Source organism: Numenius arquata, chromosome 8, assembly GCF_964106895.1.
Source record: "Numenius arquata chromosome 8, bNumArq3.hap1.1, whole genome shotgun sequence".
Lineage (NCBI taxonomy): Eukaryota > Metazoa > Chordata > Aves > Charadriiformes > Scolopacidae > Numenius > Numenius arquata.
Genome location: NC_133583.1, coordinates 585,013 through 599,045, shown reverse-complemented (window position 1 = coordinate 599,045; position 14,033 = coordinate 585,013). Strand labels below are relative to the sequence as shown.

Here is a 14,033-nt window from a genome sequence, read left to right as displayed (position 1 = left end):
TCGTGGCTCACGTGCGGTGTCGGTGCTCAGCTGGCAGAGCACATTGAGCACTCGGCCAAAAACCCCGAGGAGGAAGAGCACATCCCTGCGCTGAGCACATCACCAGGGCCCCAGGGGCTCTGGGGGAGAAAGGGGGGCTGCCAGCCACCCATGCACCCATGGACCCTGTTGCCCGGGGCCGGTCCCTTGCGGTTTCCCCGAGGCCCACGGGCTCCGTTCGGTTCACAACGCTCAGGGAAAACAGACGGTCGGTGTTAGACACGGGGAGCAGGAGCAGGCCCGGGCTCGCGGCCTCCCCGGGGAGTCCTGGTTACCGCTGCCTTCGTACCGTCCAGCGGGGCAAAACTCTGCCTCTCCCGCCCCTCACAGCCGGGTGTGAGGCACAGACCCGCTCTCCCGCCGGCAGCGTCTGTCTCCTGGGGGGCAGGGACCGCCCGCACCCGCTTCAACAACCAGCCTGGGCTGGAACAAGCCGAGGCGCGGAGCCATGGCCGGGCCGGGCCTAACCGCCCCTTCACCGCCAGGGGCCGGGCCGAACCCCCTCCTCCCACCGCCCAGGGCCGGGCTCTCCCCATCATTGCCCCGGGACCGGGCTGAACCGCCCCTTCACCGCCAGGGGCCGGGCCGAACCGCCCCCTCCCCGCCCGGGGCCGGGCGCCGCCTGCCGCCCGGAGGGAGCAGGGAGCACCCCACGGTCGGACAGCAGGGGGCGCTGTCACCAGTGCGCGGGCGCGGCGGCCGGCCCGGAAGCGGAAGGGGCGGGCGGCGGCGGCGCGTGGTGCCGGTTGGGCGGTGGGAGGTGTCGGTGCTACGCGTCCCGTCCCGTCCCGTGCCGTCGGTGGGGCATGGCGGATGCGGGCGTGGAGGCGGGGCAGGGCCCGGCCCCGGCCGAGGAGGGCGCGGAGCTCGCCGCCGTTATCGGCGCTACCGTGCCCACCGGGTTCGAGCAGACGGCGGCCGAGGAGGTGCAGGAGAAGCTGGGCTCGGCCTCCCGGATCAGCAAGGACCGGGGGAAGATCTACTTTGAGGTCCCGGCACAGAGCCTGCCGCAGGTCCGCTCCCCCGAACCGCTCCCCGAGCCGCTCCCCGCTCCGCTCCGCCGGCGGCCGGCCTGGCAGCCGTGGCTGCGGGTAGTGCAGCAGGCGGGATCCCAGCCCACCGGGAGCGGAACGCTTTCGTTTTAACGGCGATCGGTATGGCAAAGCCGTCGGCACTCCGCTGCGCCCGGCCCCGGGAGCGGTGTCCGGTGGGTGAGGTCAGAGAGGGAGAGATGGAACCGGCGCAAAGGGCTGTGCCTCCTGCCTTTGCGCGTGGAGTCATGACCCCCGCATGAACAGAAACCCTGGGGGAAGGCGGTGTGTGACTCTAGGTGTGACACAGGGGTGGTGACAATAAACGCAGTCCCCTGGGCATGCAGGGTGAGTAACGTGCCACCGTGGTCTCGCGTTTCTTCTAGGTCCATCGTCTAAGGTCCGTGGATAATTTATTCGTTGTTGTTCAGGAGTTTAGAGACTACCAGTTTAAAGAGAACAAGGTGAGTTACTTTTCCTTTTCCGGTCAGTTCTGGGGTTTGGAGTGGTTTTTAATGTAAGACCAGTTTCAGAAGGTGTTCTGTTTCACAAACAAGTTTTCTTTTAATTGTATGTGATGCGATGCCCGTCCCCCTCTGCTGCTTTGTCAAACACAAGTGCAGTCGTGTTCTCTGACATCACTTCTTCAACTAAATACGTTGCCCAGGCAAAATCTGGGATGAGAGCCCACTCCGTGCTTGTAGGTCACACTTAGACACAGGACAGTAAAGTGTCACGTCAGTCACTTAATTTAGCTGTTTATTTGACAAGAAAAATGATGAAATACTAAGGGTCCGGTGACTTGAAGTGCGCTTCAGTTTAGTTATGGCAAAAATCGCACAAAGAGCCGTAAGCTTTGCTCAACTGTGGGATGGGTTACGTGTTTAGGAAACTAATTTGAGAGCCTTAAAAACGGGATAGTTTTTAATGGGAGGGAATGACTTCAGAGCGCAACTTTTTTGTCTTTTAAAGGAAGATGCTCTGAAGGATTTGGAAGATTTGGTTAAAAAACTGCCTTGGACCGATCCGATGAAAGTGTGGGAGCTGAACAACAGCTTAAAAAAGAAGAAGACAAAACGCAAAAAACACCATCTGCAGAGTACGGCAAGCAGAGAGAAGCTGAACTCCGACGGAGGGGAGGAAGGAACAGGCCAACAAGAGGCCAGTAAACAGGAGGACTGTGCCCAAAACGCTGCGGGGGTGGAACCTGCTGCTGGCCAGGACACAGAAGAGCCCCAAGGGGTGGCATCCCGGAACGGGGAGGAGGAGGAGGAGGAGGATAACGAACAATCGGATGCTAAAGAGGAATTGCAGGCGGGTTCTGGGAGCGAGACCAAGGGTGGTGAGGGTAAGACGGGCGAAGGAGACGCGAAGGTGTTGAAGTTCCGTGTTACCTGCAACAGAGCAGGGGACAAGCACAGCTTCACCTCAAACGAGGCTGCAAGAGACTTTGGCGGAGCTGTGCAGGAGCACTTCCAGTGGAAAGCTGACATGACTAACTTTGATGTCGAGGTATAGTGTTGGGCCTTGGAAATGCATACGTTTCTGTTGTAAAAATTCTTCATTCTTAATTCTAGTGCTTAGAGATCTCCGAACTGCCTTCAAAAGATGACTGGAACTAAAAATCAGTAATGCTGAAATCGCGGCCTCCTCAGGAGCATTCATTTCCCTGGCACATTATGTGCACCCTCAGCCCCCGCCACTTGCTAGTCCTTTGGCTGCCCATAATAATAATGTCTTTTGTGGCCCAGAGTGGGCGCCTCTCCCCTTCCTCACGTCCCTCTTTTGCTCTGCAAACACTGTTTTCTTCTCCTCAGGTTGACCGATTAACATCACCACACCAGTACAGCTGAGCTGGTGCTCAAAAGCTTTCCCCTCTTCCTCAGCAAGAGCAAAAGCTCCGGTACCGAGTGTCACCTCCTCCTGGAGCCTTTGGCCTTGTTCGGGTGCCTTCTGCTCTGCTTTTACCCTCATCAAGTCTTTGCTTCATACAGTGTTTTATATGAGCGTGAGTTAACAGAAGATACTCTGTCTGGAAGCCGTAGTTTTGTGGTTGAGGGACACAAAGGGTTAACGCTAACTGTCCAGTGTTTGTGTATTGTTACAGGGGAAGGGAGATCCCAAAGGACACCCAGCAGTCATGCTCCATCCCGGGTGCAGGACCACCCCTTCTGAGGGGCACAAAAAACAACTTTTTCTTGCAACTCTATTCAGGGCTGGGCCACTCTCCTAGAACAGTATCTCTGCTTTTCAAATTTATATGGTGGAGGGGAGAGGAATAGGACTTTTATTGCTGCTGTTTTTTTATTGCTGCTTTGCAAATGCTTTGCTGGGACTCGCAGGACTTAACCCTGCTCCCCCCATACTTATCAAACAAAACTTATTTAAAAAGTCAACATAATGGTTATAGCACTTTTTGAAGCCTTGTGTAAAAGATTCTGTGTGAGTGAGAAAACGTGTGAATGCAATCCTGAATTTTGTCCATTGTTGCCATGAAAATGGTGCATTGCTTTTCTTCCAAGAATGCTCTTTTATACTTATTTTCTGTTTTTTAAATTGCCATCTAAGATTCTCATAAATATTTACCAGGTGTGCTATGGAAAACTTCCATTACTCCTGAAATTTAGTTGAAGTTTTTTTTCTTCAGGTTCTTCTGAATATTCACAATAATGAAGTAGTTGTGGGCATTGCATTAACTGAAGAGAGCCTTCACAGAAGAAATATCACACATTTTGGACCCACAACTCTTCGTTCAACTCTCGCTTATGGCATGCTTAGGTCAGTGCAATTGCATAGTATCTATTATTCTCAGTTAATAAGTCATTTTGTTTCATAAATTAGTTCCTTTATCCCCCCGCCACTTCCTCAAAAGCCATTTCTGTCAATTCTTAAAAAAACAAAAGAGGGAAAAAACAACACATAGTTGCTGGAGCAGTGTGCTTTGTAGTTAACAGTGGATGTTTTCCTGCTTAGTAAAGTAAACGTCTGCTGTGATCCATTAGCCAGTTTTCAAAATGCTGTATCACATTCTTGGAAGTATTTCACTGCATTGGTGCTTCTAAAATGTTAATTAATGAATGGAAAAAATAATCACATAGAAGGTTTTTTTGTAAGAAGGGTAGAATCAGAGTGATTAAAATAGTTCAGTTTTCCTTCCTTTCAGAAGTTTACGTTTTTAAGACTTCTCTCACTGTATCTTTTTTTTTTTCCTGTTGCTCAGGCTCTGTGATCCACAGCCAACGGATATCATAGTTGATCCCATGTGTGGCACAGGTGCAATACCAATAGAGGTGACTCTCCCTTTATTTTTTAACTTAATAAATTTGACAGAATCTGCAGCTGAATAATATGTCTAAGTTTTCTTGGCGATAACTGAATAGCCAACTCCAAAAGTATCTCACCAGCTCTTAAACAGATAGAAATACAGTTTTTGTAAGTGACCTCATTTTCCTTCCCAAAGCTGTAGCAGGAAGAAGCTAAATCCAAAAGTATTTTGAGCTTTCAAGATGCATCATAGCTATAACAGGCATCTGTTAGAGAAGTTTAAAATCATTGATGTCCACTTCCAGTTGCTTTGTTGTATTCTGTCACGTTTGAGTAACAAAAAAGCTTGTTTGCTTTGGTGTTTGTTTTTTTTTTTAATTAAGCAGTGTTGATGCTGATGTTGCTTATCAATATTTTCCCCTAGGGAGCTACGGAATGGCCTAGCTGCTACCATATCGCTGGTGATAACAACCCACAAGCTGTAAAGAGAACAGCAAACAACATCTGTTCTCTACTAAAGAAAAATGAGAATAAGGAAAGGTGAGAAGAGTATCAGGCGTGTCAGTGATTTTCTTTTCCTGTAGTACTGTACATAAAGAAATCCATTTTGCATTGTTGCGTTTGACTGTCTTGTTCATATTTTCCTATTTATTCTTTTGCTAGCATTATAGAACGCCTCAATTTAAAAATACTTCTCAGTAAACCGTGTCTGAGATAAACATCTTTGCACTTGCAGCAGCACTTCCCAGGGCATTCCCTTAGACATCATCCAGTGGGATATCTGCAATCTCCCTTTGCGGACAGGATCTGTGGATATTATTGTGTCGGACATGCCATTTGGAAAGAGGTGAGGTCTCTCTGGTAACGTTACTGCCCTTCGCTGGCGCTACTGCGTGTGTTTGCCTGCCCAGTGCTAGCGTTAACTGCGCCTAATGAAGAAGTATTGATGTACTCTGTATTAAAAATGCATCTTGAGATTAATAGTAAATGTGGTCCTGAACGAGCTAATCCACATCTGAAAGACCAACTACACTTAACTACCTCTCAGTGATCACAAAGGAGATCTTAATTTCTTTTGCAGGATAGGGTCAAAGAAGAAGAACTGGGATCTGTACCCAGCCTGCCTTATGGAGATGGGCCGGATCTGCACGCCGGGCACAGGCAGGGCTGTGCTGCTCACGCAGGACAAGAAATGCTTTGCCAAGGTATGTTCTGTGAGACAAAATCAATCGTATTTGCACGTGAAAATATATTGAGAAAAAAATAGTAAGCTGACTTCGTTACAGAAAATCATCTATTTTTACAGCAATAATTAGTAGCATTTAAATGCAGTTTTGGACCTGAAGAGTCATTTGACGTTGCCATCAGATGTGATTTAGAATAATAAAAAATATAATTTCTAAAGCAAATTTACCCTTATGATCTTACCTTGAAGCCCCAGCATTTTTTGGCTGTTCTTTTGGATCACAGGCCTTGTCACGAATGGGACACATCTGGCGCAGAGGCCAGACTGTGTGGGTGAACGTGGGTGGACTTCATGCTGCGGTGTATCTTCTGAAACGCACCTGGGAAAGAGCAGAAGAAAAAAGATCATTCTGGTAACCTGCCTGCAAGAAGACAAAGAGGCACCTCCAGAATTTGTTGAGTGGCAGTCTGGTAAAGCAGACACCTGATAGCGTAGGTCTGTCAATTCCTAAGAGAAGAATAAACAACCAACCTCTGTAGAAATTGTGTAACAGGAATATTAAGCTGGGGATCAACTCGAGAGCTACCAGTTGTACTATATGTTCTGAAACCTTGTTATTTAAATCACCTCTTATCACCTTAAATCACCAGGGAGGAACCCTGCCACCCAAACTAAAATTCAGTAGTGGAAATAATAATGCTTTCCTTCGCATGAGTCTTCTCTACCACACCCAGTGTAGTTTTCAGTTAAATGTTTATTTCCTCTGCTTGTAGTAGAAAACATGTTGAGGCAACTTTGGAGGTAACGGTGACTTTATTCCCCAAACTGCAGAAATCGGTCACGTATCTTAAATGACTGCCAGGACTAGTGAGACTGTCATCTTGGAGGGTTTAGAGGTAGTATCTCTTTAATGTAGGATTTTTCCAAATTGAAGTTTTCTAATTTATCCCAATGCCCAAATGTAAACTAAGATGATAGACCAGTGTGTGCTTTGTATGGTCTAATAAGCTAATGCCAATTAGTAATGCTACTGTTTCTCTTACCTGTTACCTCAACTTAGTGCTGTTAGTAAATGTCTAATCCATGTTTTAATGTACCACTGCCGTGGGTGAGGGGGGTAGCACACACAGCCTTAGCAAACTGTCTGTAGTTACTACTGGAGAACAGACATACTTTTAGCAATTACATTGAAAAGTTCACGTTTTCAGTGTCTACTGTAGACACATCAAGGTGGCAATACATTTAAATTTATTAGGTGATTTAACTACTCTAGTTCTGCGACAATATTTACAAAAATATATTATCTGTTGAATAACTTGAAGTTGCAAATATTTTTGTCTTCTGTAAATGTACAGTGATTTCTCAAACCTCTTACTCTTTGCTCATCAGAGGCTGAAAACACTAGTTACCAGTTTGCCATTTTCATTAAAGTGTATTCATCCTAAGTATGTGTAAGTGTCTAGAGGTGAATTAATAGGTATTAAAGTTTTAGAAGTTTTGCATATGAGATCAGTCTTCATTGTATTATTTTTCTGGTCCGTGTCCAGTAAAGGATAATGCAGCCCTTTATTTACTGCACCATTGTCTTTCTGGATGAATTGGTGCCAACAGCCTCCATTCAACTCTTTCCCATGCTGCCTGATTTCTGTGAGGGCGTCGGGGCGGTGCACACCACTGTTGCATGAGGCGGCTCTCTAAATACTCTTAACGCTGTTAAAACAAAGGAATTACCCCTTTCTTTTACTAATACTTTTTCCTGGGTTCTGGTAGCTTCACTCTTGAAGAGTAGATAGCCACTGATGTTTTTAGAGTTGCAAGTACTATTTCTCTAAAAATTTTCCTGTTACGGTCAAAGGCAAAGATACTAAAGGAGCCAAATTTGGTTCATATTCTCGTATGTTGTTTCTAAATGACACAGCTTGAGTTTCAGAGCTGATGTAGATTTGCACTTCCCTTTATCACCACTGAGTGCTGCTGCTCCCTCAGTGCTTCTGAGAGTCGAGAGTTACTGGGGAGCCTACTTTTAGGCACTCATTTCTGAAACCTGGCATAACAGCTGACACTTGAACACGGAAAGAATCCATGCACAGAAGCTATTTAGGAATATCTGAAAGTCTTGGACACAATGCCTAAAGTTACACGTCTCCTTCATAACTCCGTTTATAAGTAAGAGCCTAAAAGTCTACTTTAGAGCATAAAGGTTTGAATGTGATTTACGTGTCTTTTGCCTTGGTCCTAACAAACTTTTTGATGGAAGTTTTGATGTAATAGGTGTTTCCAAGAAAAGGTTTGGGTTTGCAAAATTATATTCTGAAGATGAAGAAAGACGGGTACAGAGTGAGGAGTTCTTGGTTTTAGAGAAAATAGTTCCGGTATTCAGTCATTTCCTCATGTCTTTGGAGTCTGATGATGTGACAGCCTTGTGTAACTTCCTAGTAACGTTTTCCTCCTGGTAACAGAGCTTCATTCAAGGACAGGAGGAACCTTGCCAGACACAGTCACCACAAATTTTCCCTTTTTCCTGCTCTGATGAACTGTACAACTTAACCTGGATGTATTAGTCTTAAAATGCATTAATGCCTTGGTTTGTTACTGTTGATTTTATCTTTTTAAAGTAACAAGCAATAGGACAAGAGGAAACAGCCTCAAGTTGTGCCAGGGGAGGTTTAGGGCGGATATTAGGAAAATTTTCTTCATCTAAAGGGCTGTCAAGCATCAGAACAGGCTTCCCAGGGCAGTGGTGGAATTGCCATCCCTGGAGGTACTTAAAGGACAGGCAGATGTGGTGGCTTTGGGGCCGAGGGAGGTGGGTCAGTGGTGGCTTTGGGGCCGAGGGAGGTGGGTCAGTGGTGGCTTTGGTGCTGAGGGACACGGGTCGGTGGTGGGTTTGTCAGTGTTGGGGCAACGGTTGGACTTGATGATCTTAAAGGTCCCTTCCAACCCAGGCAATTCTACGAAAAGCACCGTAACATTTTAATACCTTACAGCGTGCATTTTGAGATGGGTTTGTTTGGTTTTGGTTTTTTTTTACTATTTTTTGAGCTAAAGATCAGTAAAATGCCAGTCATCCCTTTTGCCCTGAAAGGCACGATGAGATACATATACATATATATATATATATTTGTATTTGCATACCTCTGCGCTGTGCTCCCAGTTGCGCCATTTAACGCCGCTTTCCTTAAAGAATACCCTTCCGGTTTTTCACGGAGGGTTGGTGCCGGAGGCAATTAAAACAATTAAGATCAGGCTAATCACCACAGGCCTCAGGCAGGCCCGCGCGCGCTCCCCGCCGCGGCGGCGCGGTGACGCGCATGCGCGAGGGGGGCGGGCCCGCCCCCCTCGCGCATGCGCGTCACCGCGCCGCCGCGGCGGGGAGCGGGATGTCGCCGCCGGGGCCTCCGGTCCTTCGCTCCCTCAACAGCCGCGAACTCTCCGAGGTCGTCTTCAACAACCGCAGCCCCCGCTCCGTCCTCCCCATCTGGGTGGATTTCGAAGGCAGGCCGCGTTATTACCCGGTGCTGCAGCCGCGCACCGGGCGGATGATGCACAGCTACCGGGGTGGGTAAGGCCTGGCCGGGCTGAGGTAGGCCGCGCTCCCCGGTACCTCGTTTCTTGTCCGTCTCCCTCCTCGGGGATATTGCCCCTTCCCGGGGACATCCCTCCTTTGGTCGCCCAGGTGACCAGAGCAAGGGTGGTGGGCTGTAAACAGGGAGAGCGGGGCGGTTGCTGAGGGCAGCCCCTCAAAACCTGCTCGTTAAAATAAAATAAACGCCGGCTTTTCCACCTTCTTCTCTCCCAGGCCACCTCTGGCTCTTCCGGGATGCGGGGACGAACGATGGCCTCCTCGTCAACCAGCAGGAGCTGTTCGTAGCGGCTCCCAACGTGAATAAGGCAGACATCACCCTGCCAGGTAAGCGGAACGGGACTGTGCCTGTCGTGGGATCCAGTCGGTGAGCTTTGTGCTGGATCTCTCTGGACTTCGGCCTGAGGACCTAGTGAGATGTCAAGGATTTGAATATTAAATCCTGCCTTAAAAATAGGAAGAGATTGTGAGGGTTTGTAAATACAGCTGTGTCATTGCACCATATTGATCAGAGCTATTGACACACCTCTCATTTGCAGATGTCTCAAGGGTTTCATAGGGCACCTCGCGCCAGGAAACAAGTTGTTTTCCTCTTTCTAGTGAGTCTGGGGTGTTGTGAATAGCACTGCTGCGTGTTCTGTTCTGTATTCACACACCTGGGGAAGTGCTGCCTGCGCTGCGGAGCCCTTGCGATGAGGTTGTGCATGTGTTTTTATCCACAGTGTTCACCCTGAAGGAGAGGTGTCTCCAGGTTGTTCGCAGTCTCGTCAAACCGGTGGACTACAGGAAACTGGATATTGTTCGATCATTATATGAAGACCTGGAAGATCATCCTGATATTAGGAAGGATCTTCATCGGCTTTCTCTGGAGAAAAGTGAAATGTTGAACGGAATTCTGGAATAACCTCGTTATTCACTCCAGGCTCTATTTAAATACCAAACCTCTGAGTTTAAGCGGGGACAGTCACCGCGAAACATGCCAAGAACTAATGTCTGCGTTTTAAGTTCTGGAACGTAAACTCAGTTAAATTGTGGCAACCTTGCTGTGATGGTAAGTCAGGTCCAAAAGACTAAACAGCATGTAGGAGCACACAAGGTTCCTGATGGTCCAGTTCTGCTCTTCGTTTCGCACATTGCAAACGGATGACTCCAGAGGCCTCATGGAAGAAGCTCAGAGTTTTATTTGGGCTGTCTCAGAACTCTGCAGAGGGACACAGAGCAGGTCATCTCTTTGGAGAATGTGTGGACAGATCTGCTTTCCTAGGTTAGAATGTAAATTGCACTGAGGATTAATTGAATCCAGACTCCAATGATTATAAGTGGCAGACCAACACCTGTTTTGCTCAAATAATTTGTGTTTGACGGAGTTTCCCTCTCTCACACTTAGCCTAGATTTGCTGTGAATCACTAGGCGCGGGGCTGTTCCTGTCTGCGAGGGGTTTCCACCACCGCCTTCTGAGGACCTGACCCGAAGCAGGATGTTGGTGGAAAGATGACACGTATAAGCGCTTGGGTTTTTTTCTGCCTCTCAGCTTTGTATTTATAAACCCATGTCATATCCACCCTGAGGCTGACCCATTTTGATACAGGTCATACCTTGAATGCCTTATTTGTCCTTCATTGGATTTTTACCTGGTTGATCTCAAGGGGGTCCAGCCTCGTCAGCCATGTAGGCTGGATCTTCCTTTGGGGACGCCTCTCTCCCCAGCCGCTGCCTCCCCAGCTGCCGGTACAGGTTTATCGGGTGACGTTCCTAGAGGGTGGGTTCTGAGCCCTGCCTTTCCCCATTGCAGTGCAGCAGTTCAGGTTGTACTGGGGGCCCTTTCTGGGGACCACTCACCCTGTTGGTGTCTCCTGAGGAGCAGAGAGCGGGTTGTATCAGCTTGTACGGGTCTGGGTCCAGCTCACAGAGATCCGTGCTTTATTACAGGCTGGATACGCAGAGAAACCATTTCTTTACCTGTATTCTGTTCCCCCCGTACCTCAGCCAGGATGTGCGTGTGTGTGAACGTACAGGCGCAGTTTGGAGCAGCGTTGCTTGTAGCAGCTCCATGAATTGTCGGCCAAGGAAGAGGTATTCTGTGTTAGTGCTGTTCAGCGTTGGAAGCGGGTTGGTGGGAGGTTGTAGCAGGTTACCTTTCTGTCCCCTTACACTTTCTGAGAAACACAGCTGGAAACTGACTGAGGACATCCACGTATTCTGGAAGTGTGAAATGTCTCCCCTTTTTTGTAAACTGGTTTTTCTTACGTATTTGAAGTGTATGAATTTATCTTTGTCATAAGAATGTAAATCCGTGCTTTTCTACTTGGAGTAAATTCTGTCGAGTAGCTTCCCAGTGCTTGTGGCCTTGAGCTTGCAACGCTCCCCAAAGTCCGGTAGCAGGTACTTTTGGCTGGAGTTTTCCAGCTGCTCGGCTCCTTCGTTCTGCAGGTGAAATTCAGCTTCCCAGAGTTTTACAAGAAGTCTGGGGGAGCAAGGGACTGAACGCAGACACAAAGTCCAGTGCAGGCCCCGCTCAGGCGGCTGCCCATCCTGTTCCTCCCACGGCTGTTTTCTTGCAGCGTGGATACATTTTCTTGTGAAATGAATTCTGTAACTACCGAGTTAATTTTAGCCCTCGCCTAACACCTAAGTGTTGATTTTCCTGTTGACAGATTATGAAATACCTTTTTTTTCCGTACATGAGATTTAAAAAACTTTGCAACTTCCTCTGCAAGACGAGAAGCTCTTGAAACCGGGTCTCACCAGTAGGTGAGGAGGTTTTCACAGCCCGGAGTCACTCCTGGTGCTGCGTTTGCTGCCGCTGCCAGCGCCGGGCCCTGCTCCGGCCCCTCCGCTCCTTATCCAACGGGGCAGCGGTTGTGAGCGGGGCAAATAAACCTCCCTTTGGCTGGGCTGGCGGAAGAGTCGGATTGTCAGCTGCTCACACGACCCTACCGTGAACTAGTTCAGTAATAACGTCAGTAATAAAATAAAACATCGGTAATAACATCAGTAATAACGTCAGCCCAGCTGGGTATCTCTTGCTTAGAGGCATTCTAGCATAAAACCGATGGGATGACATATTACATACCGTCTGTCGCTGGAATGCAACAGCTCCTGGTATTTCTCATCTCATTCTTCAGCCAGACCGTGGTTTGGGTGTTTATGCAAAGTACAAGGCACGTGCACTTAAGGGAGTAATTGACATAAAAGCCTGTTCGCTTAGAATTGTTAAAGCAGGTGTGTAAATGCTGTACTAGGAATTTTTGGCCATTAAAGAACTCTTATTGATAAAATACGTTAAAAAATAACCCCAAACAACAAAACCAGTTGTTACAGCTAGGTAAACTTCTGGAGAAATGCTTGACATACACAAGAAAGCGTATTTCTTCTGCTGTGGAGCGCGGGGCTCCTCGGGGTCAGAATGAAGAGACCCCCGGAAGCCCCAGCTGGCTCGAAGGCACCAGCACTGGGAAGCGGAGCCTCCCGCTGGTTGCTCAGCTGGGTTAGTAAGGAGTGAAAGTTGTCATTTCCTGCTGTGGGTGGTTTTCAGGGAGTCAGCGCTGCCTCCTTCGCCGTCCAGGGCAGCGGGAGCCGCGGGAGCGAGGACAGGCCCGGGCTGGAGGTCCCCGCTCGCTCCCCACAAGGGCTGGTGCGGGGCCGGGGGACGCGGCCGGTCACAGCCGGAGCTGAAAACACCGGAGAAATAACCAATTGCTCTGCCGCTGGGTCGGTGTGTGGGGCTCGGGGAGAGCGCGGAGCGGCACGGAGCCTGCCCGATACCGCCCCGGGAGAGGGGGGCCCAGCGATGGGAATACACAGCACCACTCCAGTCTCCCTCTGAAAAAGTAAATCCCAGTTCCCTCATAAAACGTGTTCCGTGTCACATTTAGTGCCCAACTGGAGCCGTGCGCACGGCATGAGGCGTTCCTCACCCTCCTGTTCCCACCAGACAAATACTCCAAGAAGGTTTCACAGGTTTTCCCCAGGACCCAGGGGAAAGAAGTGGGATTTCTCCCTGCTTTTAGCCAGTCCTTGGCAACACGGATCTTGGTCTCGTCTGACGCACCTTTCGGAGAGAGTCCGATCGTCTGCCCGGGGCAGGGAATCCAGGTGTGTGTCAGAGGGGCTGTCAGCGGGAGAAGGGAGGGAAAACCCCATGGATTTAACTACTGAGGATGAAACAGAATTACTACTACACAGCCAGGGCCCCGGGCAGCCTCTGAGCTCTGATATTTCAAATAATAATACACTTTGGATATTTTTATGTAGGTTTTTTTCTGTCTTTTGACCTTGTAGCTACATTAATATCACATTTTTTGGCTTTTAATTCCACAGTAGGGGTAAGAAATTCATTGTTGCTCTAACGATGCTTGAAAAGTTTGTGGTTTCTGAGGTAAGAAGTATAAAAATCCGCCAAAGTCTGAAATTTGGATACTGAAAGCAAGACTTAGCTCTGCTGAGAAATACAGGCAGATCGTAAAGAAATAGCAAATTAAAAGCCCTCAAAACGGAGAGTGCTGTTTGCGGTTAATACAGGAGAGCTGGGGCTGAGTGCGAAGGAAGGGAACAGCCGGGGGAACGGGCTGCGGTGACGCGGTGTGCGGGGTCCCGCGGTGGCTGGGGCACAGCTGGGGGGCTCCCCACGTAGATCGTGTTGCCAGAAGTAGTTGCATTAATTAATTCATTAATTATAATTTTTAATCAAAAGTAGGTTAAATAAAAAAAAAAAATTAGAAAAGAAAAAAAAAGGGTAAACCTAACAATTTAGAAAAATCTCTAAGAACGTATTTTAATCCTAGCCCGGCCGCGGGGCCGTTCCTGACGATTTTCGCTCGGCGGGACCCGGCGGCGGGTCCGGTCCCTGGGCGGGCGCTGCGGTGCCGGGGGGCTCTGTGCTCCGCGCGCCCCCGCCCCGCTCCCGCACCCGGCGAGGCCCGTGAGACC

At 48.8% G+C, this 14,033-nt stretch overlaps 2 protein-coding genes across 2 annotated transcripts; both read left to right on the top strand.

Moving 5' to 3' along the window:
• The first annotated feature begins 761 nt into the window (after positions 1–761).
• THUMPD3 (THUMP domain 3 tRNA guanosine methyltransferase) lies at positions 762–7,026 on the top strand. Its single transcript, XM_074151802.1, has 9 exons — positions 762–1,052; positions 1,457–1,534; positions 2,043–2,582; positions 3,718–3,848; positions 4,291–4,360; positions 4,759–4,874; positions 5,071–5,181; positions 5,416–5,539; positions 5,805–7,026. Exons 1-9 carry the CDS (start codon positions 846–848, stop codon positions 5,934–5,936), a joined length of 1,509 nt encoding a protein of 502 aa, XP_074007903.1. The 5' UTR covers positions 762–845; the 3' UTR covers positions 5,937–7,026.
• Positions 7,027–8,888: 1,862 nt separating this feature from the next.
• On the top strand, positions 8,889–12,378 carry VHL (von Hippel-Lindau tumor suppressor). Its single transcript, XM_074152299.1, has 3 exons — positions 8,889–9,078; positions 9,320–9,430; positions 9,826–12,378. The coding sequence occupies exons 1-3, from the start codon at positions 8,901–8,903 to the stop codon at positions 10,005–10,007; spliced, it is 471 nt and encodes a 156-aa protein (XP_074008400.1). The 5' UTR covers positions 8,889–8,900; the 3' UTR covers positions 10,008–12,378.
• Positions 12,379–14,033: the final 1,655 nt, after the last annotated feature.

What these genes read in the sequence shown, in the direction of transcription:
- THUMPD3 (XM_074151802.1), top strand. Translation starts at nt 846, where the DNA reads ATGGCGGATGCGGGCGTGGAGGCGGGGCAGGGCCCGGCCCCGGCCGAG. An exon ending in GACATGCCATTTGGAAAGAG is followed by an intron (nt 5,182 to 5,415) that starts GTGAGGTCTCTC and finishes TTTCTTTTGCAG; the next exon opens with GATAGGGTCAAAGAAGAAGA. An exon ending in ACAAGAAATGCTTTGCCAAG is followed by an intron (nt 5,540 to 5,804) that starts GTATGTTCTGTG and finishes TTTGGATCACAG; the next exon opens with GCCTTGTCACGAATGGGACA.
- VHL (XM_074152299.1), top strand. Translation starts at nt 8,901, where the DNA reads ATGTCGCCGCCGGGGCCTCCGGTCCTTCGCTCCCTCAACAGCCGCGAA. An exon ending in GATGATGCACAGCTACCGGG is followed by an intron (nt 9,079 to 9,319) that starts GTGGGTAAGGCC and finishes CTTCTCTCCCAG; the next exon opens with GCCACCTCTGGCTCTTCCGG. An exon ending in GGCAGACATCACCCTGCCAG is followed by an intron (nt 9,431 to 9,825) that starts GTAAGCGGAACG and finishes TTTTATCCACAG; the next exon opens with TGTTCACCCTGAAGGAGAGG.